The sequence below is a fragment of the Benincasa hispida genome, chromosome 3 (genome assembly GCF_009727055.1).
Source record: "Benincasa hispida cultivar B227 chromosome 3, ASM972705v1, whole genome shotgun sequence".
In the NCBI taxonomy this organism is placed as follows: Eukaryota; Viridiplantae; Streptophyta; class Magnoliopsida; order Cucurbitales; family Cucurbitaceae; genus Benincasa; species Benincasa hispida.
This window is the reverse complement of record NC_052351.1, coordinates 41,728,782-41,751,825: the sequence shown is the minus strand read 5'-3', so window position 1 is coordinate 41,751,825 and position 23,044 is coordinate 41,728,782. Positions and strand designations below refer to the sequence as shown.

The 23,044-nt window shown below is 33.7% G+C and overlaps 4 protein-coding genes across 6 annotated transcripts; 1 reads left to right on the top strand and 3 right to left on the bottom strand.

Moving 5' to 3' along the window:
- Positions 1 to 1,511: 1,511 nt before the first annotated feature.
- On the top strand, positions 1,512 to 8,230 carry LOC120072536 (shikimate kinase 1, chloroplastic). 3 transcript variants are annotated; one of them, XR_005480516.1, is made up of 12 exons: positions 1,512 to 1,832; positions 2,040 to 2,330; positions 3,695 to 3,750; positions 3,950 to 4,004; positions 4,087 to 4,159; positions 4,441 to 4,528; positions 5,689 to 5,771; positions 5,858 to 5,987; positions 6,131 to 6,209; positions 6,416 to 6,480; positions 6,834 to 6,995; positions 8,094 to 8,230. XR_005480516.1 is itself a non-coding variant. In XM_039024924.1 (11 exons), the coding sequence occupies exons 2-11, from the start codon at positions 2,114 to 2,116 to the stop codon at positions 6,888 to 6,890; spliced, it is 903 nt and encodes a 300-aa protein (XP_038880852.1). In that variant the 5' UTR covers positions 1,512 to 1,832; positions 2,040 to 2,113; the 3' UTR covers positions 6,891 to 7,158. The 3 variants fall into 3 exon arrangements, 1 of the variants encoding a protein (XP_038880852.1); XR_005480517.1 differs by having other exon boundaries at positions 8,083 to 8,221; XM_039024924.1 differs by lacking the exon at positions 8,094 to 8,230 and having other exon boundaries at positions 6,834 to 7,158.
- Positions 8,231 to 8,698: 468 nt separating this feature from the next.
- On the bottom strand, positions 8,699 to 11,240 carry LOC120072537. Its single transcript, XM_039024925.1, has 2 exons — positions 10,795 to 11,240; positions 8,699 to 10,162 (listed from the first exon to the last, which is right to left on the bottom strand). Exon 2 carries the CDS (start codon positions 10,156 to 10,158, stop codon positions 9,400 to 9,402), a length of 759 nt encoding a protein of 252 aa, XP_038880853.1. The 5' UTR covers positions 10,159 to 10,162; positions 10,795 to 11,240; the 3' UTR covers positions 8,699 to 9,399.
- A 1,656-nt stretch (positions 11,241 to 12,896) lies between these two features.
- On the bottom strand, positions 12,897 to 14,198 carry LOC120072538 (stress enhanced protein 2, chloroplastic). Its single transcript, XM_039024926.1, has 2 exons — positions 13,774 to 14,198; positions 12,897 to 13,595 (listed from the first exon to the last, which is right to left on the bottom strand). Exons 1-2 carry the CDS (start codon positions 14,095 to 14,097, stop codon positions 13,326 to 13,328), a joined length of 594 nt encoding a protein of 197 aa, XP_038880854.1. The 5' UTR covers positions 14,098 to 14,198; the 3' UTR covers positions 12,897 to 13,325.
- Positions 14,199 to 16,552: 2,354 nt separating this feature from the next.
- Positions 16,553 to 18,422, bottom strand: LOC120072535. Its single transcript, XM_039024923.1, has 5 exons — positions 18,003 to 18,422; positions 17,497 to 17,547; positions 17,206 to 17,339; positions 17,020 to 17,111; positions 16,553 to 16,937 (listed from the first exon to the last, which is right to left on the bottom strand). The coding sequence occupies exons 1-5, from the start codon at positions 18,282 to 18,284 to the stop codon at positions 16,753 to 16,755; spliced, it is 744 nt and encodes a 247-aa protein (XP_038880851.1). The 5' UTR covers positions 18,285 to 18,422; the 3' UTR covers positions 16,553 to 16,752.
- Positions 18,423 to 23,044: the final 4,622 nt, after the last annotated feature.

Below are 23,044 nucleotides of genomic sequence, written 5' to 3'. Positions count from 1 at the left end.
AAATGCATTAAAGAAAAAACTAGTAAATAAAAATTCAAAAAAATGCTCACTCGACAGGTGGCAAACATTTGAAGCTAAATTTGCATAAAGTGCAAAAACCTACCCCCGAGAAGCCAACTGCCCGACCTACCATCCCCACCTATAAATTTCCAAAGTACCACAAACTGTTACATCTTTACCAATAATTATCTTTTTTTTTTCTATTAATAGAAAATCAAACAAAATTTTCGGTGATTCAAAAATAAAAAATAGAAAGAGATAAAAGTTGGCTGGTGTTGGGCTAAGTTATTAAATTCTATAGTTAAAATCAGCCTAACTTCTTGTTAAGAATTTATTGTAATTTTTTTTTAAAGAAATGTGGTCTTTGAAAAAATTATCTTTTTAATTTTAAAGTTTTGAAGAATATGTGTATTTGGTCTCTAAGTTTTAAAAAATATACATTTTTAGTCCCTAGATATACAAAAATTGATTCATTTAGTCCTTGAATTTTCAAAATTTACATCTATAGTTTCTGAGTTTTTAAAAATAGATTTTAAAAGTCTATTTTCTATTTGATTTTTTTCAAAATAATTATATGATATTTAAAATTAGAAAAAATAGTTTTAGAGATGATGTAATTTTTAAAAGTTATTTTTCTGATTTAAAATGTCATATAATTATTTAAAACAATAGTATAAAGTTATTTGAGAGACTTTTTAAACCTATTTTTAAAAACTCATGAATTAAAAATATACATTTTGAAAACTCAAAGATCAAATGTATTTATTCTTATAAATTTGAGGACTAAACAATTATATTTTTAAAACTCAAAGACTAAACTCACATATTCTTCCAAACTTGAATATTAAAAGGATAATTCTTTTTATTTAAAAAAGTTAATAAAAATATATTCACAAAATGTATTTTATCGAATATCAATTATTATTATTATTTAATAAATTTTGATCAGTAAATTCAAGTTTTATTACAAGTAATTATTAGGGAAAAGTGCTTTTTGCTTTCTAGGGGTGTATCTAGTTTTTATTTGATTTATATATTTCAAAATATTATACATTTAGCTATTAAGTTTCGAGTTTAATTTTATTTTAGTCCTATATTTTAAAATATTACAATTTTACGATTTTAAACTTTGTTTCAATTTAATATCTAGATTTTAAGATTTATATTTTTAACTTCATTTTTTTTTACTAATTATTCACTTTCAATCTTTAATGTAATATCTATTAATTAATTTAAAAGAAGTATAAACATAAAGACTAAATTAAAATAAAACTCAAATCTCACCAATAAAATCGTGAGATTTTGAAAAACAAGATTTAAAATTTAAAAATATAATATTTAAAATCTAGTAACTAAAGAGAAGCGAAATCCAAAACTTGGTTAAACAAAAAATATTTCACACTATAATTATTGTTGTATGGACAAAAATAATATTATTTGAAGCTTGATATTTTTTAAGAAAAAAATATGTTGGATAAAAAAAGAAGAAACAAATATTATAATGCAAGGAGGCTGAAGGCAGCGGCGCGGTTTATAGGGCGCACGAAAATGGATACTGTGATATCAAGTGACATTGAAACTTCTGAGGAGGAGACACATATATATGGATGAGACTGCTGAAGTTCTTTCTCTTTGTCCGATTCGCTATCCCGTCGCTCGCTTTTGGTTCTGATTCAAGCTATTTCTCATCGCTTTCCCCTTCCTTTGCCTTCCTTCTTACGTTCTTCAGGATTTGCCGCATCCGATTCTTTTGACTCTGGTAATTGCATATTTCTTCAGACGCCGATCGTTGACCCACCTACGTTCTGAAACCGCAATACCTGTTTTCCCTGGTATTTTCGAGCTTTCTCACCATTTCATGCTTCTTCTGTTATGCAATTTGGCGTTGATTTTAATTCTTACATTTTAATTCTTCTGTTATGCAATTTCCGACGATTCTTTTGGTTTTCTATATGTTTACATTAGAGTCGAGGTTTTTTCTTTCGTTTTTTTTTTTTAATCAATTTCTCCGCGTGATCAGTATTCAATTCAACCTGCAGGTCGTTTGTGGGTTATCTCTGGCTTTAAAGGTTAATCCAGGTAGCTGAGGAACGGAGGTGCTTTGGCAGGGACTATGGAGGCCAGCGTAGGACATTTGCAGCATTTATCAAGCCGGATTGATTTCGGAACTTTTGTGAGGAAACCGAGTGGTTCGGTCCGATTTCTTCAGCCAATTTCTGATCAGCAGAAGCTTCCAGGGCTGGTTTCGGCTTTTCAGCAACCTTTGAGACTTTCAAATCGATGCAGGACGGTCTCTGTTGAAACCTCCTGCTATCGTGAGAATATTTCAGGTTACATGTTATTTTGGAGTTTCTTCCTCTTTTCTTTCTTTCGTGGTTATTTCATTCGTTTGAATGGTTTTCGAGTGGCATTTTCGTTTATGGTTTTTCACTTGGTGATTGGAACGACATCTGACATGACAAGAAGCAATTATGCTTCGCTACAAGATATATACTATGTTACGTTTCTTGGCTGAACTTGATTTACGGCGGGAGCTTCTGATCTGTTTTATAGATTTTATTTTATTTTATTTCTTTGGAGAATGTACTAGTATTTGGATTGGTGAATTCCTTCACATCCATTTTCTGTCCTAAATTAATTTCTATTTCTCTATATTATGAATGCATGAACTACACACTATATTCGAGTAATTTGTCTGAAGCAGTCTAATTCTACATAGACCACGTTATGTTATCTGTAGTTTTTTCCTGAAATTTCAATAGAACCTTTTACATTATTAGGACATCAACATCTCTTTTGTCTTATTGTGATAAAATCACATTTAAGTAGTAACAGAATGGGAATGCTTTGGAAAATGAATTTCGATATCATGCTCAGAAAACTTTGAGTGGCTCCTTCTCAATGCAATTAGGCGGCCCCGTAGATTAAAATAGGGATAGATTTAGAGAAGGCTCCAACTAAAACCAATTACAATTAAATTTGAGAATGAGAATAAGATTTGTATCATTGTTTTAACTTTTAACTGAAACTATTGAGTAGAGAGATGTTGTTGATATTGTTTACTAATCTTGGGATGGGGTTGCTACGAAATGGGTGTATACACAGAAAAGCACAGCGTGAGAAAAGTTTACATTGTCCGCTTCATAAGTGGAATTGACCATTGTATGTCAACTCTTGGTTTTGGCCTAAAAATTAAGAATTACTCTGTATTCCAAGTAAACAATAGGAACAAAAAATAAAAGGAATATTACCAGAGTGATTTTTTTGGTGCTCGAGTCCTTGACATGGATTATGTCTAAAACGGTCTCAAACTTGGTTTCTCTTGAAAAATGCATCCTCAGCAACTGATCCTCGTAAATATATTTCTTATTTAATTGGTCTCTCAGTGAGTAAGTACTGTATTTAGATGTTCATATGTTGGAATTTTTAGCATCTCATGCCTTCAAATATTTGAAGGAGAAGCGATATGCTGAGTGGATCCACATTTTTTCATATTATCATGTATGATACCATTAGTGACTTTTAGAAAGGCTAAGTCCCATATTAAAACATGCTTTTTAATTTATTATTCTGTTGCTGTCATGCATGATGATTGATGAATAATCTGTATCAAGTTGTCTTCCTCTTTCTTGTCTACAGCTTGCAGCTAACCAATTGATCTTTGGCTTATTGCTTGTCAATATTTCTTTTGTAGGTTTGACTCTGGAAACTGAAAATGTCCGTCCCTTCGACAAAGATCTACTTCTAAAGGTCAAGCAGAATTATTATTATATGTTTACACCTTAAGTAGAGTTGTGGTAACGTTGGATACGTGTTTTTCTTTCTGATTCATTGAATCTACTCTTCTCCCCTCCCTTAAATAGCCTATGGAAGATAACAGATGAAATTTGAACAGAACTTTGGTGTGGAAGTTTGAAAGTTTATCTAACTAGAATTGAAAAAAATGCAGAATAAGTCACAGGAGGTCCAGCCCCATCTAAATGGACGATGCATATATCTAGTTGGTTAGTGTCTTTTCTTTTTTACACTTTACAATTGGCATTTCTTCTTCTTGGGTACTAAATCTATCTGAATGCTCACTTGCAGGAATGATGGGCTCTGGAAAGACAACCATAGGCAAGATTTTAGCAAAAGAATTGAGTTACACATTTTCCGACAGGTTTGTTATTTAATCGCTAGCAAGCGAAGGACTTTAAAGAACATATTGGAAGAAAAACTATTGCCCAATTTCATCATCACCTCATTATTCCAGCACCCAAGGTCTATTACGAAGTTGAACTGGGTTGGAACAACAGTTGTGAAGTGATATTACATGCAATATGACTTTTACTATGCTTTCTGATAGAAGATTATGTCATTCATAATTTGCATCCATTTTGCACACAAATATGTCAGTGCAAGTTTCATTCATATTAATTATGCATTACATATCTGGATCAGCGATACGTTGGTGGAGCAAGAAGTTGGTGGAACTTCAGTGGCTGAAATTTTCAAGCTTCATGGCGAGGTCTTTTTCAGAGATAAGGAGGTTAGTTAGCAGGCCATTTGACCATCCTTTCCATCTGCGAAGTAGGTTATCGGTTGATATCTACTGTATTTGATGTTCTTATGAACCGAGTATAATGTGGGAAGTACAGTGCATCATACGATAATTTTCATGAAGTGATTATTTTTTAACCCTTGAATTATTTCTTTTACCAAAAAAAAAAAAAAAAGAATATTGTTTTAACACTTGAGATGATATTAGGGGCAAATTTCAGCATGTGATTTTCCTTCCTCTTTTATAGGAACTGAAAGAGACCTGGATTTATAATTAGGGATATCCAAAAAGGCCGTAGGAATTTTTCAGTTAAGCTGAGTTAAAAATTTGTATGGATTGGTTTTACTACGGATAGATTAAACCCCTGTAGATCTGTTAGTTCATGAGTACTAAACTTAGTTTGGACTGGACCAAATGTATCCAAGTTTGTCCATTGAAAACATATCCTATAATATACCTGTTAGCTTTCCTAGATTTGTGAATTCTCCAATAACTTTTAGAAACTAATTTATCGATAAGTCTTTGACATTATTTTTTCATAATGTAAGATTCTGTGAATGCCTATTTACAATTTAAATGTGTGAAAATAGAGCACTAGTTCGTTTTTTGCTTTTTGTTTATTTATTTATTTTTTAATAATTTAATGGTTGATGATTTGAACTATCCCAACCAAACTATATTATGTGATAGGTTGGGTTGAGTTTCGTTACTTAATTTAATTCAAGTTTGTTTGGGCTGGCAATTTTTTTTACCTGAACTTTTGTGTCAGGTCCAAAATGTCTTTGAATTAAGCTCCTCAACCCGCTCCAATACACCCTTCTCTATGAGTGATCCGTGCTTCTCCCAATTATTAATAGTTTAGGCATCTTCGTTGACTAATTTCAAGTTTGAATGTTGATTTACTATAATCAGTCACTGAACTTTTAATCGTCGATTGATTGATATTTTAAAAAATATTTGAAAATTATGCTGCTTTTTCAAACATGATGCTTCGTAGCCATTCTTGCTACCATCCCTACCTAGTTACTATTGCTATGTCTTTTTCCCCTTGTCTAGCTGCCATGGTCTCAAGCAGCTTAGTAAAATGTTTTGCAACTCTTGAGCTGTTATACCAGATCAAAGTTAAGTGACAGTGATTTTCCTGTTAGACTGAGGTATTGAGAAAACTATCATCGATGCATGGGTTTGTTATTTCCACTGGTGGAGGTATTGTTGTTCGCCCTATTAACTGGTAATTTGTTTGGACATTGACATTTTCTTACTGTTTTGTGGTTTTATCTGTTTTTGTTAAGAGAGAGTTGTCCCATTTGATTGTAGGAAATATATGCAGAATGGGATTAGCATCTGGCTAGACGTGCCACTGGAAGCCTTGGCAAAAAGAATTGCTGCAGTAGGTACTGACTCTCGCCCCCTCTTGCACCATGAGTCAGGCAATGCCTACACGAAGGTCGTGAATCGTTCTCTATGAGGAAACAGTTACCCCTAACTATTCACTCTTCTTTATTTAGGGTTTTATCGATGTTGCTTATTGGTCGTGAACTCGTCATGCTTAATACTAATACATATTTTAATCTGCTGATTCTTGCCCAGGCATTCAGGAGATTGTCAGTTCTTCTGGAGGAGAGGGGTGATGCATATGCCAATGCCAACGCCAAAGTTTGTTTAGGAGGTACGAATTAAAAAAAAAATTGATCTCCTTTGTCTTTCTGGAAAAATAGAAGTTAAATACAACTTCATTACATGATCTTTTTCCTCCATTATTTTCATGCCCGAACCGCTAAAGTTACAACGCATGTTTATTGTTCCTGCATCTTCTGTTTAAAGAAGATGGTTAAAACTTAAAACTTAAAATCAAGTTTTTTGTTAACCTTGCAGGTCTTGCAGCCGAACTGGGCTTTTCAGATGTTTGTAATCTTACACCTGCAGATATTGCTATAGAGGTTCGTCTCGTTCTGCTTTATCTTTGTTCTTGCTATGGTTGATTAAAAAATCTGACCTGCCATTAAAGAGAACCTCATAAATTTGGGCATTTTTCTAAATTTTATTTTAGGGTAATTGCATTATATAGCACTTTTAGGGATTGTAATAAATTAATACAGTAACATTTTAAAAAAATTGTAAATATAACAAAATCTATGGCTTCTACTGATAGACATGGAAAGTAGAATCTAAATTTTGCTGTATCTGCGAATTCTTTTGCATTGTGCTATATCTGCAATAGGCTTGATTGCTATATTTGCAACTATTCCTTTATTTTATGACACTGCTTGAAATTTAAGTTTATTCTTTCCAGGCACTTGTACAGATTCAGCACTTCCTAGAACAGGAGGATGGTTATTCTAAAAGTTAAGATTGCAAATGTTGAATATCCATTACTTTAAAGCTAAGCCCTCTCTTTTTCAAGAAGCATGGAATGCATTGCTTCTGCTCTTGTTCATTGTATAATTATATGATGGTAAGTGCTTTTTCGAACTTTGATGATCTTGTTGGTGTGAATAAAACCCTTTTGAACTGTCAATGCTAGAGAAAGTGTATGTATGAAATTTTTGAGGTCAACAAAACTTGTGTATACATATTGCAGTTGCAAGTTGTAATTTATATCTTGTTGTTCCATCAAATTTTTATATTTGTATGCACTTGAAATTAAAAGCTAATTTGTTTGATTACTATTCTTTTTGGGAAAATTTCACAGAATGACCCGAAATCCAAATTTTTTTTTACCAATCACCTATTCCTAAAAACTTTTCTACCATTGACATTTTTCTCATGTGAAATTTCTAAATTATCCACTGTTTTTAAAAAGCCTTTAGACCGTTTGGTGAATGCGTCTCTATGAATATCTTAAGCGAATATTTAGATATTACTAAGTGATCGGATAGAGATTACTAAGCGATCGTTTAGCTAAATGTTACACGATCGTTTGGCTAACTGTTATGCGATCGTTTAGTTTTTGTTATACGATCGTTGGGATATCTATTATGCGATCATTTAGATATCTGTTATGCGATCGTATAGTTTTTGTTAAACGATCGTTTAGGTTTTGTTATACGACCGTTTAGAGAATACTAAGTGATTGTTTAGTTAACTATTATGCAATCGTTTAGTTTTTGTTAAACAATCGTTTAGATTTTGTTATGCGATCATTTAAATAAATTTGTGCTAAATTTGTAGAATACAATTGGTGTTGTACATTTAACTAAGCAAATAAATAACTGAGCAATCGCTTAGATAAATTTGTGCTAAAATTAGATATTGTACCATATAATTGGTATTGTATAGAATATAATTGGTGCTTAAATTACATATTGTATAGTATAAATTTGTACAGTATAATTGATGCTAAATTACATATTGTATAGTATAATTTGTGTTGTATAGGAAAAACGAAGCGAAAATTACATTTTGTTTAGTCTAGATGGGTCAGTGCCAGGTGTTATCAATGTTTGTTTGCAGTTTTTTTTGTTATATCCTCTCTGACCACATCGTGTACACATGCGTATTTGTCATTTTGCACATAATGTTTGAACATTAATGTTTCTCAGAGTCGCTGCAGATATTGCATGGGAGCATGGGATCTCGAGACAATTAAACTCCATACACGTACATGTCCGTGAACGAAGATCAACCAACCCCCCAAATATTCATCGTCCACATTAATTATATGCATATCCACCGGAGAAACACGATATGTTTTAGACATCAATTTTGATTCCTTGAGAATACTCATTGCATAATCAGTTACAATGTTTGTGCATGCCATTGCGTATGTATGTCGGATATAGAACCAATCTTGTAGCCACTCGCGGATATGCTCTAATAGCTTTGTGATTGGTAGTTCTCGGACATCTTTCAACACTCCATTTAGGCATTCTACTATATTTGTCGTCATCTTTTCATACCTACAATGGACTTGATAAACCCTTGCCCATCGTTGTAATCCGACCTCCTCAAGATAGGCCGTCACATTAGGATATTGATGAAGCATAGTCCAATACATCTGAAAGTCAGACATTCTATATGTTTTCGCCGCTAGGTAAAAATGTGGGATTATGTCCTTATTCTTGAATTTTTCCACCAAATTGTTCTGAATATGGTATATACACAGGGCATGAAATGCATCAGCTTGCAACAGTCTTTGCAATTGAGATGTGACGATCTGATATAATCACTAGATTGGGAACGTCTCCTATCGAAGCCTTCAAATGAGTCATGAACCAAGTCCATGATGCATTGTCTCACCATCTACAATACTGAAGGCGATAGGATATATGTTGTTATTTCCATTGATACACGATGCTATTAAAAACATACCTTTGTATTTCTCATGCAAATATGTCCCACCAACAACGATTACTGGGCGGATGCAGTTTAGAAAATCCCTGATACACGAAGCAAGTGCTATGTAGACGTACTTAAAGTATTGTCTGTCCTCTACTTCAACCTCAAATATGGTATCTGGATTTGCAAGCTTAAGTGCCTCGCCATATGCCCTAACAACAGCATATGATCCTTTTGGCGATCCTCGTGTATACACCAATCCATACTCTCTAGCGTGATAAGCTCATCCGTAGGTAATGTTCACTCCATATTCTCGTTAGACGTCCTCAATTATATTCCTTGGGCGATAGGTTCGGCTAACTTGTTCGTATTTGGATTTTATTAAGTGTCCAATACCCAACTTTTTGCTTGTCGATGATTAATCAGTTCTCATTTCAAGAGAACATGTATGTTCATTGGGATATTTTATCACTTTGAAGGAATCACTTTTCATTTTTTTTGCACGGACCCTCCACTTGCATTCCACACCGGATAGTTAGCAAGCTCTTTGTCGACTTTTTTACATGGTAGTCAAAGTTCTTTCATATTGCAAGCATCGATAGTTTAACTGACAAGCCATATTTCGAAAAGAAAATTTGACCGACCTTTATATCCTCGTCATTCAAACAGTCATGAGGTATTGTGACGAGGTTGTCATACGATAGGTCCTTTGATGGTCCAGGTATATCAACAAATGGTTCAGTTGGAATGGTGGAATGCATTAGAATCGAAAGCATCACAACCGGTGTAATGAAAGCAGGTGGGGTTGGAACATGGATGTTAGGTGTTGGAGAAGTTTGTAGACCTGAAGATTGTCCATATCCATGTTTAGTATTGAATTGTGAAGTACATCTGGGTTCACTGTTCCGACCAAACCAAGCTTCACTTCGGTCATCCCCTAAGTTACATGGCTCAATATGATCATCAAGTGAAGACATGGTATGAATTGGATTGGATTGATCGGTTGGATTGCAATGCTGGTGTACTCCATGACTTTCACAAGGTGTAATTGATACAAATAACGGCATCCGGGATGCCTCATTGCCTTCTAAAAAGAAGTTAAGATCTTCATCGTCGACTATGTTAATTGGGGGAGCCGGGACCAATAGATTGCAGTAATATTTGATGTGTATATCAAACATATCCGGATCGGTATTTAGTCGTTGGTGCATCATACTTACTAATTCACTGACTGTTATATCATTTCTGACTTTCAGACCTTTCATATGACCACCAACATAATTTCTTCTGGATTCATCCCAATCCCCACCAAATCGTACAATGATGTGAAGTAGCGCCATTGATCTACAATTGGATAAACAAATCATTGACAAGTGAACTATTGTGTATAAATTATTATGCGATCGTGTACAAATTACTATGCCATCGTGTATAAATTACTATGCCATCGTGTATAAATTACTACACGATCGTGTAATAAATGATTGCATAGTAATGTCTAAACGATTGCATAGTAATGTATAAACGATCGCATAGTAATGTATAAACGATTGTATTGTATAAATTAGTACACAATCGATTATAAATTACTATGCGATCGTGTATAAATTACTACACCATTGTGTAGTAAATGATTGCATAGTAATGTATAAACGATCACATAGTGATGTATTAACGATTGTGTATATATTACTAAACGATGTTTATAATTTACTAAACGATCTTTTATACATTACTACACGATCGTTTATAATTTACTATACGATCGTGTATAATTTACTACACAATCACTTATAATTTACTATATGACCGTATTGTAATTTATGAACGATCGTGCAGTAATTTATACATGATCACATAGTAAATGATTGCATAGTAATGTATAAACGATCACATAGTAATGTATAAACGATCGTCCAGTAATTTAATGCTAAATGACACTTATTATGAAAGCAATTTGGGAGAAGAAATCGTACATTGAATGAAGGGCTGAAGAAACCGTTGAAGGAAGAAGAAATGTGGACTTATTCTGATGATGAAAGCTATGAGAGAAAGTTACGAGAGAATATGAAGATGTTAGGCTGAAACTCCGAGAGAACAATGAGAGAATTTCGTGGGGAGTTCGATGACAGAAAGTGAATAATGAAAGTGACGTTCCATTCTCTTCAGAATATTAGTTGGAAATAAATATTTTGGTGGAATGTTGGTAGTGTTTTGAATGCACATTGAAAGAAGGGTTGAAGAAATCGTGGAAGGAAGAAGAAATATGGTGCAATCTGAAGGTTGAAGAAAACTAGGGTAATTTTGAAATTTCGTATGGAGAAAAAGTCAGTGGAAATTTTTTTTTTAGGAAAAGGTTATTGGTAGAAAAGTTTTTGAGTTTTGGGTTATTTTGTGAAATTTTTTTTCTTTTTTTTTTTTTTTTTTTTTTTTTTTTTTTTTTTTGTTGTTGTATGTGTTGCCTATTGCGTTTGAAAAAAAAATTATGAATTTCAATTGATTAGCATTTGGTTAAAAACTTTGTTTTTATTATATTAAAATTTCATTGGAATAGTGTAGATTCCTTTTGGAATTGAAAAAATGGAATATTTAGATCTTTTGGTAACCATTTTGTTTTTAGTTTATGAACATTACTTCTACTTCCAAATTTTTGCCTTTGTTATCTACTTTTTCACCAATGATTTAAAAAACAAAGTCAAATTTTGAAAACTAAAAAAAGTAGCTTCCAAAAAGTTGTTTTTGCTTTTAGAATTCAACTAAGAATTCAATCATTCTACTTAAGAAAGATACAAATCATGGTAAGAAATATAGATGATATAAACTTAATTTTAAAAAACAAAATGATTATCAAACGGGAGCTAAACAATTAAATAAATTTTGTTTTTTTTTTTTCTTTACGTTGAAATCTATTTTCATTTGATCCCCCATGCTAACTCCAAACTAAGGGTGGAGATCGTTTTTCAAATTAGTTCATGGATTAAAATGAAATTTGAAGTATAATTACCAACATATCATTTTAACATTTTCTTTCTCTTTTAGGAGTGAAAAATAGTTTTTAGTTGAATAAGAATATTTTCAGAAAATTTTGAAGAACAATCTAGCAGTATAAATTTATTTTACGACAGTTAAGTGCACACCCTCTAATCAACTTTATTCCGTCTGAATCTATACTTTTTAACCTATGTATTTTAAAATCCTACCCTTAGTATGTAGCAATTTTATTCCTATCGCAAAAATTTAATTTAGTGCTGATTTTTATTACGTAAATAGTCCCCAGGACATTTCATCATATCTTACTAATATTTTAGGAACTACTTAAAAAAATTAATCGTGTCTTATTAAAGTTTAGACTAAATTATTACAAATTTGAAAAAACAATGGCTAAATTGTTATCAATAAAATTTAAATTATAGAATAAAAGTGTTTTCTAACAATTATGTTTAGTACACTTTTAGTTTAACGGTCGAGCATCAAAAAGTTTTTTTCCACAAAAATTAATAAATAAAAAGTACTTGAAAAAAACTTAGATGAGATTCAATTGTCCAAAGAAACTCATGATTTTCTAACAAATGATTATTTTTTTAAAAAACTTAAATATTATTTTGATCCTTATACTTTTGGTTTTGGTTCATTTTGACCCTTGCACTTTTAAAATGTTCATTTTAGCCCATGTGCTTTTAATTTTTGTTCATTTTGATACTTATACTTTTAAAATGTTTATTTTAGTCTTTACACTTTCAACTTTAAATAGGGATCATTTTGATTCTTTAAAAATGAAAATGAAGAAACCAGAATGATCACTTTTTAAGAACTACCGTTGAGGACCAAAATAAATATTTTGAAATTATAGGAATTAAAATGAACAAAAGTTGAAAATATAGAAACAAAAATAAACATTTAAAAGTGTAAGGATCAAGATGAAAAAAATTCAAAACTACAAAAACTAAAATAGATTACTTAATCTATTGTTTTTATTTTCCCACAGGTACAGCAAAACCTCTATTGAATTATTCTCTCTTGGCTATCTGACTAAAATATCAAATGGCTTCCACAAAAGTTTGAATATAAACAACAATTATATAATAATATTTACCATCCATTTGATTTCAGGAGAGACTTCTCATCTCTCAAAAAGACAACAAAGTACATGATTCCTCGTATATAGACATTTACCTAAATAGCAATGTCTCACTACAAAAGCTTTGTATCATCACATTTTATGCATTAAAAGAAAACTGGTCTTCATTAAATTTCATCTAATCAAGTGAAACTTCTTCAATCATGAAATAGTTGGCCTAGAATAACAATACAAGATCACGTTTACGCAACCCTTTAACTATTTCAGATTCTTTCTCACTTCATCAGAGAAAATCCTCAAATGAAGTTCTATATATATGTATGCATAAATTTCTTACACTGTTGAATTGAATGTGTTTCAATTCCACTTGTATGTAATATTTATATATACATACTTACATACATACCTCTGTTTCCACCGCCGGAGCATTCAAATGTCGTCGGACCAATCGCCGGTGTCGTCTTCGTAGAAAAGGCCGTCGACGACCTGGTCAATAAGCGAATCAATGAAGGTGTTGCAGCTGATGCTGAAGATTCGACCTACTCTGTTTCGAGCGTTGGAGGAGAACGCAAAAATGGCTGCCAGAGTAACAGCTCCCAAACAAACTCCTACTGCTTCCTCAATTCCCTCCAAATCCATCTTTCTAAATACTGAATTTCCCGTCACTACCTCCATTGTTACAGTCGCCGCAAACACAATCTGCAAACAATCGGACTATAAGAAGAAACCTCCTCGCAACAGTAATTTCAGCAATCTTAATCAACTACTGAAGAGTTGTTTCGGTTTACCGTACTCCGATTTGGCTATTTCTAAACCCTAATTTTTCGAAGTGTATGAAAATCGAAGTCTAATTAAGAGATTGAAACATGAAACTGACCATAGCGAGGCGGCCAGAGATGATCTCGAATTCGTGGCTATCCTTTGAACTCTCTATGTACTCCGATAGAGTCGCAAAGAACGGGGAAACGTCGTCGTTTGCAGCATCGTCTCCAGTGGCAACTCTTTTAGTCTTGATAGGAACGACCGGATCGGATCCGAAGGATCTCAGAGTGCATAAACGAGGCTGTAGAACGATCTTCGGGGTTTCCGAATCGGAGGGCTTGAGTTTGGGAAGCGAAACGGAAAGAGGCGGCGATCGTGGTGGGACGTCGGGCAAGGAGGAGCGGAATTGGCAGTGAACGGAGCGGGGCGGCGCAGCCATGGGAGTTGAAGATGCCAAGATGGAGAGAAATTGGAAGAATAAAATGAACAGTGAAAAAGAAGAAATGAGAATGAATTGCGTACACGTAAGAGGTGATTGAAAGATGGAACGTGGCTCCTTTTTATACGCTAACGCACTTTTCAATTTTAGTTGGTTGGGTGAGATTATTATTCAAGTGCATCCACATTTTTTTAATCTACGCTAACAACTATTTATAGTTACCTTTTTTTTTTTTTTTTTTTTTTTTCTGAAATCGACTAGATTTTTTAAGGAAAAATTTTTAGTTTATAGTTGTATCTAACACTTTAAATACAGTCTATCCATTGTCAATTAAAAAGTACCAAGTGACAAAAGATTTTGATTTTTTTCAAAAAAAAAATTAAATTGTTATTTTTTTACTATATAATAAATGAGAGATTAAACTAACTACACCTAATTGTTACCCCTCCTTAAATTTACTATGGTGACGAGCAATAAATTGAAATACTATGGAAAATTTCTCAACTACTACTATAACTACTTGTAGTCCGGAGAATTTTTTATACTACTTCTATATTTGCTATAGTAGCATGTAAGAATAATATAGAGAGTTTACAGATAAATAAATAAATTAATAATAAATTAATATTATATTTAATGACATGCAAAATTATAGATGAGAATAGTAGATACTAAAAATATAAAAACAGTACCAACTATAAAAGTATTATATGTTTTCTCAAAATTATAGATGAGAATGGTAAGTGCTATAAGAGTATTATATGTTTTTCTCATTTCTTGACCATACCAGTATAATGATTTTCATCTAGTTATTTTAATTCTTCACATTTATTCCATTAAAAAAAGAGTTCTTCCTTGAATGTTTTTTTTACGAATAAAAAAAGTTCATTGTCATTCGTAGAAGTATTATCTCCAAGCTTGATTTAAAAAACAGAAGGAACCAAGTTATTTTCCATCAAATATAGTCCTATTTAATTTTTTAAAAAATCAATTACATTTTGCTCTCAATTTTAAGTTTATCTATATTAGTAGATTTGAAGATTTAACATCGATATTAAGAATGGGTTGATATATTCGGTATCATGGATAAATACACAAAATATATAAAGAGATCATCAATTAATCACCATTACGAACATAAATAATAAGATCTATAGGTCATTTGAAAATTGAAAAAAGAAACATTATATATGTATGTATTTTAAAAAATTTATCTACAGAGATAATCGATATCAAATTGTTTAGTTCTTTAGTTTAAGACGGGTGTTATTTAAGAAAATTAAGATTAATTTATTTATAAGAGGGCTTTAGCGGATTCCAGACCTTCAGTTTGGGATGGCAATTTTTGTTTTTTCTTACATCTATTTAATTTTGGGATGACAGCCACAACATAACATAATGGATAAATTTGGAATACACTATCCAATTCCAGCCAAGGACTTCTATGGTTTTTCTTCTGTTTGCTCTTATTTTCAATACTAGAAAATCCCAAGTATATTTGGCTTCTCTTTTTCTTCTTCCCTTTTATTCACTGAAAAGCCACCATGTGGTTGTCTGTTGTTAAAAATTTGGATATCCTTGGCCTGTGGTCCAGAAGTGAACAGGAAAGAAAGTCCCATGCTAGAGAACAGAGACCAACTATGTGTGATAAGCCAGTCATTTGATGGCGGTAAAAAAAAAAAAAAAAAAAACTGCAACGCCCGAGACCTAGAATTTGAAATCCAGATTCAGCACCTAATGGACATTCCCCTACATCCCCTGTAACCTAGCAATGCCATCCTTGAGTGGAGAAGCATGACAAGTAAATCATGTATTGTGTGTTGTTGTATGGCATGGTGCATTTCATGTGTTCAGCATGCTAAAATGCGTTTTTCAGTAGTAAAATGACCACGTCTTATTGTTGTGTTTAGCATAATGTGGGTGGGTCTGATATATTGATATATTGTTTTGGTGGCTACTGAGCTACTTACCAGTACGTGTCGTGTACTCACCCGCTCTTAGCTTTCGGAGGTAAAAGCGAGGAGTAAAACCTTGGTGATGCTGAGGAGGCATGAGAAAGATAGGACATTAGGGATTTCCTTTGAGTTCACTTAGTTGAGAGTTCAATCATGCAGTTTTGAATTATTGTTTTCCTTCTACAGTTATGCGGTTGTAATAGACTTAAGCTTGCTTTCTTTAACTTGGGAGTTCGTTGGTTTTGGTTATGGTTTATCTAAGTTGGTTGATACTTCATGAGTTTAAAGGGAGATGGAATTTATTTATTGGTTTGAGTTAAATTGGAATTCTTCATAAAAAAATTTAAGATCTCATATTTATCGGGTGCCATGCAAATTCGAGGTTATCAGAATAATGCCGAAAATTCTAAAGCAACTTAGTAGAGTTAGTTGGCGGGTGAATTTTGGTAATGTTCCCTAATTTAGAGAGGAAGATTTTGGGCATTGCAAACACAAGAACAAAAAATGGAAACTTGAAAGCAACTTCCCTCCAATTTGAAGATGGTCAGTCAATTTTAAGACACTCGATGCATCACAAGGGTAAAACCTTGAGAATAATTCTTAAAGGAAAATCATAAACTTGTTAACTCAGAAGGAAAGGAAATTAATTACAGTGATCACGATTTAGTTTCGGACCCATTGATATCTTGAACTTTGTACTCTACTTCTTACCTCGTTTGCTAAAATAATTCAAAGCCAACCGAGAGAATCTTGTAAGGGAAAGAAACAATTGGAAGATGGAACGTCCTTTCACAATCCCCTCCTTAATGTCTCTTGCCCTTTTAGCCAGAACCGGCTCTGCTGTCTCCACTCCCAGATTGGTTACTGTCATTTCCTGCACTGAGGCTAATCAAGTAAAACCGAATTCATAGATCAAGATTCAATACTCTCTCTTTTATAGAAACAAGTTAAGAAATCATAAGAAAACCTGTTGGAGTCATGTTTGTCAAGCGACGCAATCTATCTTCAGCTACTCGAACAGCTCTAGTGGAACTTCTCACACCTTGTGTGATATCCTGGCTGCAAAAGATACCAACTCAGCCTTGTTTCCTGTTCTTTGCAACATTCAATACTTACTAATTAAACAAAGAATTCAAATCTGATGTCGTCATACCCAAGATCATTGAGCTCCATGGTCAAATCACTAATTTCCATGCCAGATAACCGAATGGCTGCCATAGTGCCTGGAAGTTCCTCCCTTGTGACATCCATGAGCTTCTCTAATGATTCGGCTGCTCTCTTGAATGCCTTCGACATTAAAACGTTGTGGACAACACATTATCAGTTCGAAGCATTGAAAGAATGGCATGTAGATGCTAAGACAACAGGAAATATAGTCATTCCCATATGACACATCAAGTTAAATTGAAAACATTATTCCTAATGGAAGTTGAAGAATACAAACCAGGAGAGTGGGGATCGCAGAACAAAAGAGCCAGGTTGCAGAAATAGCCGTCTACAAAGATGTGTGAATGCATAGTTATCAGCCACACCTCCCAATTACTAATAAAACTTCAAGCCAAATAAGATTCCAACAGCTTTACAAAGAAGTCTAAACATCGAATTACTGTCAGTAATAACTATGGATTTTAGCAGAATTTCTCGGTTTCATTCGAATTGAAAGGCCCTAATATCACAAGCATTGCAAGTAAAGCAAATTACCAACAAAATAACGCAATTGCTCGTATATTTCCAACTATTAGCGCCAAAATACGCAAATATAAATCTTCAAGTTCAATTTTGTCATTCAAAAGCGAAAGCATCGCAAAATTTGGTACTAGGAATGACATATTGCTCATGCTTTCAACAACAATGACCACATGAAACTAAACGTGTGTGAATTAAGCGCATCCAAAAAGTCCATTCGAAATCAGATTCTCAGTGAAAGCAATTAAAAGAGAGGTGGATTACGGCGCAGGCAACGACATTAAGAACAGGGATGTGGCTTTGAGTTAGCGTGCACTGAGAGAATTGAAGAAATGCTGGAGAGGAATGGCCAATAGTTTCCGTATAACGTGAGGAAGTCGATGGATCTGAGAGCGATTGTGCTCGTATCAAAAGCAAAGAAAGTCGACGATTAGGTAGGCCGAGACTGTAAGGTAGTCGGCAGAATTTAACGTCACTTGGCAGCGCGTGAACCAGATTAAGCTTCGCCGCCGGGCACGGTGGCGGTAGTTCCAAAGCTCTGAACATTGCTTCTGCCGTTGACAGGTGAGGCAATCTCCGAGCTCGGAAGTTGGGGCATTGCCGAGAGGATGTGATGATTCTGGGCCTGCCAAAACACCGTTTGCTTGTATCCTCAAGGCCCAGAACCCATTGTCTACAAATAAAATATCTTTTTTCTTTTTCTTTTTTCCTACAAGTGTTTTGAGCTTTTTTCTTTCTTTTCATTATTATAAATATTATACTAACATATGTCCATTGGCCACGTGTCATGTTTTCATTTCTCAAAGTATTATCCACGTATCTCAACATTACATATTATTAGCACCATTGTAATCCACCTCCCAAATTGCCTATAAATAGTAACATTTTATAAGTTTCACATTGGACAAAATCCAAAAAGATTAGAGAACGTGGAGAAATCCATCATTTTTATTTTATTTACTTTTGTTATTTATTAATTTCATATATTTATATATTATGTTTAATTTATTTTAATATTTATTTATTTAATTATTATATTATATTATATTTATTTTAAAATTATATTTGATTGGTATTCTATCCGTTGTACTCCTCAAATTCACGACACGTTATCAGTACGAGCTCCTATCGTTTTTTCCGCTAAATGTAGGTATAAAAGTAGGTCGATTTTTCTCTCTTTATTATAATTAATAAATTAAATGTTGTTTTACATATTTGATATATATTAAATTTCTAATATAAATATAATATTTTGTAATAATGTTACTATGAAAAATATCATAAAATTAGAATTTGTAGCATTTGATATTAATGGTAATAATTATTTGTCATTAGTGCTTGATACCAAAATATACTTGGATGCCATAAAAATATGGTCATCGGAAAACAAATTTTTTTCCTAAATCTCGCCATAAATGGATGCACTTGAGGCTTCCAAGATTTAAATCGATATGTTAGATAATACATTTTTCTACATTTTAGATATGTTCCTACAGTAGCAATATCGAGAGAAAGGTTTTAAATAGTATTCTGAACTAATTTCAGGTTTTCTCGTGGTCGAACAAAATAACGAGTTATTGATGAAAAATCATGAATCTCGATCAATTGAAACGACACAATTTCCTGAAGTGAGTGCTGTGAATTTTAATAATAATTGTGGTCGAGATCGTGACCGTGGCAGAGGAAGAAATAATTAATATTTTCGTGGTGGTCGTTCTAATCATTCAAATTTCAAAAGAGCTACATGATCACAAAGGAAAAACTCCACAAGATAAGAGTTCAAAAAGTGTTGAAAACAAATGCTTTCGATGTAGAATGATTGGGCAATGGTCACATACCTGTCATACGTCAAAACACTTAGGGGTTGTTTGGGGCGTTGAGTTGAGATAGGATATTTGGAGTTCATATGTGTGTTGAGTTCATATATATGTGGAGTTTAGATGTCCGTGTTCAGGGTGCAGAATTATTTAGTCTGAGTTCATATGTCTGTGTTTGGGGTGCAAAGTTGAGCTCATATGTCTGTATATCTGAGACAATTTTTTGAACTCTAAATAATATGCTTTTATGATCACTATTTTTATTTTGAAACTTTTTTATTCAATAATTCTACTTATCTCTGTTTGAATAAAATATGGATTACAATTTTTTTCTTTTAATTTTTAGAAATTTTCTCTCTCTTTCTTTATTGGGCAATGAACAATAATTAATCCATTACATTTCTTGTAGAAGTATGGTTAAATAAAATGAGAAACTAAAGAGAAATCAAAATTTTCTAGCTAATATTTCTCCATGAATTTCATTACCATCTTCTTCCTTTTCTTCTTTTTCTTATTGTTGCTCTATATTTTTACTATGTCATGTGTTTTTTTTTTTTTAATTAAATCTCCACCATTATCGTAACAACCAATAGAATGTCACTACATTTTTTCAACAGTTTCACTTTCATTTTCTCTAAATTTGAAGGATCATCAAAGAACAAATCTCTATTTTTCACTAATTCTTACTAGAAAATATTCTAGGAAAAAAAATTCATTTTATGGATTTTTTTGTCATATGTTACATAATTTTCAACTACATACATACTTTTCGTCTAAATATTCTTAACACTTATTTGATATATGAATTCATTACGTATAAATATTGCATTTAATGTAGATAAAATAATATTTTTTTATATAATCAACAACCCTACAACATACTTTAACAGTCATCAGTCTTATAGTAGTCGGAAGTGGTTGGTATATTATACCAACTCAACTCAACTCATGTTGGTGAGCCAAACATCCCCTTAGTTGATCTCTATCAAGCCTTAGGAAAAAGGGAAAAATGTGGAAGCAAATTTTGCATATCGGGATAATGAGATATTTTACCCATGTAATATAACAGATTTGGATATGATACATTTTTTCAAATCTCCTGAAGAGAAAATTGGCACAATTGATGACATGACAAGCGTCTCAATGAAACTTGGATCATTTTCATATTGAAGGAAATCAAGAACGGAGATCTCCATGAGCAGCAGAAGGGATCGTTCTAAATTTCATTCGAATGAACACAAACAATTACAGTCTTAAACTGAAACTAACAAGTTATGCATAAACTGAAATTACATTATGCTACAATAGGAATCAAGGGATAGAGTATGCGTACCTTTGAAGAACCATTCTTCAAGAACCCTCGATCAGTTTATAATGCGTTCACAGCAACACTCGAATGCAACGAACAACACACGACACATACACGAACATAACGAGTGTTTGAATGCTCCTCCAACCCAATCGAGTCCAACTCGATTCACGAACAAAGTAAGGACACTACCACAAGTGTTACCTTAGTATTCTCAGTGTGAGAATCCAGGAATTGTGGGCTTTTGATGGCATACAGAAATGCACGTCATCTTAGGCCTTTTATTTAGAATTATGAGGGCTGTTAAGCAGAATATGCGACAATTATGTTAAGAATTCATGAGAAAATGAGTTTACGTCATTCAACATTAAGAATCTTGGCTAACCCACTATTATGAGTTATTATGTGTTGAATTATCTATCTTTGTAGCTAACACAGGAATCGGACGCAGACACGGAAATCGGGCTATCGCATAAACGATCGCATGCACGATCGCATATGCTCGACGCATGAATATGCACTCATTAATCGCATGCGGTGATCACATACAACAGTCATATGGGTGTTGCGGCTGTTGGGCAAATGCGTCCATCACATGGGAATTGCGATTGTCGAGTGAATGCGATCATCGCATAGAAGATGCGGTCATCGTGTAGAAGTTGCGGCAACCAAGCGATTGCGATCATTTCAAGATTGCGGCTACACGATGATAACCATAATAGCAGGATCACTGCAAGGTTGGTGGACTGGAAGCATCAACGCATATCTCGGGAAAACCAAAAGATGATGTTGACATTTCACCTACCACGCCGTTAGCAGCAGAGAATTAGAAAAGGACCAACGCGCTGCAAATGTCAAAATCAGAGAAGGTCCATTAATGCTGTCGACGATCAAGCTTTATAAATAGAAGCCGATGAGCATAATTTCATATCATCCAAGTTCCAGCCCTCGGGCAGATCCTTGTGATCTAGACTAATGCATGAGAAGAAAACTTGCGAGTTCTTCATCTCTTTCCTCCATTCCGAGTGACGACCGAAGCCTTTGACTGGAGATAGATCTCGAGAGAGTCAGCTCCACCGCCCTTCCATGGCACCACCGACAGCCTTGACACACATCTGCTGGAAGCAAGACATTGCTTCCAGCTGTTCCTTTCATTTTCTCTTCTTTTCTTATATTGTATTGTATTACATTTTGGATTAAGAAATTAATACATTGTGTGTTCAATGCATTTCTGTGTTCCTTCAATTCCATCTCCATCTTTCTTTACTTAGCATCCTTAACTTTCATTGCATCACTTAGTGAGATTGCTTGAGTATCACATACTTAGTCAGGTGGATTAGAGATATGAAGCATGTAGCAAACCATCGGAAGGTGTGCGTTGTGCAAGTGTATGAGAAAACCTTATTTAAAACCTTATTTGCTTAAGTGTGAAGCTGTAGCAACGACTGTCTATAGGCGGACGCAACGCTTGTCCATGAGTAAAGTCAGCAACAACTAACTGCCCAGGAGGGTAAGTGGTTGGTCGCATTAAGCAATGTAAGCGAGTATTCACTAGAGATAGGAATAATTTTACGTCAGCTAAGTTTATACAGTTACCTTGTCTTATGAGCGCATCATTCATCATTTAGGCATACTTGAGAGAGTAGTCTAAAATCCAAATCTAAGACTCAAGATAGTGGATTGGAACACATAAACAAGAATGAGGAACTTAGGAATAAGCTCCGTTTGCTATCACACAGCGTATGCATCCTATGGAGAGGATATTGCATACGTCCAAGAAGTAGGATATAGTGGTTGTATGCGATCATCCCGACCTTTTTGCATACACATCGCATACGTCCTAGATTTAGGCTCAAGTGTGTGTAGCATGATCGCATAGCTTGCGTTGGCTGAGGTTTCCCTTGCGGTCACTCTTAAGGGTTGCGATGAAGACATCCTCATATTTTATCTATTTTCCATCCATTTACTTCACGTCAACAGTTGTAGTGTCTCAACCTCTCATTCATATTCGCATTGCATTGTCTGTTAGTTAGGAGTAGGAGTAGTGTTAGCTTAAAACCCCTCATCATTCTTTTATTCAACCTCCGCATACACATTACCACATACATCTAGCTACAAGTCCCTGAGTTCGACCTTGGATCACCCGAGAAACTTGCGTTCGCGTTATACTTGGCACGAGC

Excerpts from the sequence above, each read along its gene's own strand:
- LOC120072538 (XM_039024926.1), bottom strand. The coding sequence starts at position 14,097 with ATGGCTGCGCCGCCCCGCTCCGTTCACTGCCAATTCCGCTCCTCCTTG. Across the intron at positions 13,596-13,773 it reads TCTCTGGCCGCCTCGCTATG|ATTGTGTTTGCGGCGACTGT; the intron begins GTCAGTTTCATG and ends GATTGTTTGCAG.
- LOC120072537 (XM_039024925.1), bottom strand. The coding sequence starts at position 10,158 with ATGGCGCTACTTCACATCATTGTACGATTTGGTGGGGATTGGGATGAA.
- LOC120072535 (XM_039024923.1), bottom strand. The coding sequence starts at position 18,284 with ATGTTCAGAGCTTTGGAACTACCGCCACCGTGCCCGGCGGCGAAGCTT. Across the intron at positions 17,112-17,205 it reads ATGGAGCTCAATGATCTTGG|CCAGGATATCACACAAGGTG; the intron begins GTATGACGACAT and ends TATCTTTTGCAG. Across the intron at positions 16,938-17,019 it reads GACAAACATGACTCCAACAG|CCTCAGTGCAGGAAATGACA; the intron begins GTTTTCTTATGA and ends TTACTTGATTAG.
- LOC120072536 (XM_039024924.1), top strand. The coding sequence starts at position 2,114 with ATGGAGGCCAGCGTAGGACATTTGCAGCATTTATCAAGCCGGATTGAT. Across the intron at positions 3,751-3,949 it reads ACAAAGATCTACTTCTAAAG|AATAAGTCACAGGAGGTCCA; the intron begins GTCAAGCAGAAT and ends AAAAAAATGCAG. Across the intron at positions 6,481-6,833 it reads CTGCAGATATTGCTATAGAG|GCACTTGTACAGATTCAGCA; the intron begins GTTCGTCTCGTT and ends TATTCTTTCCAG.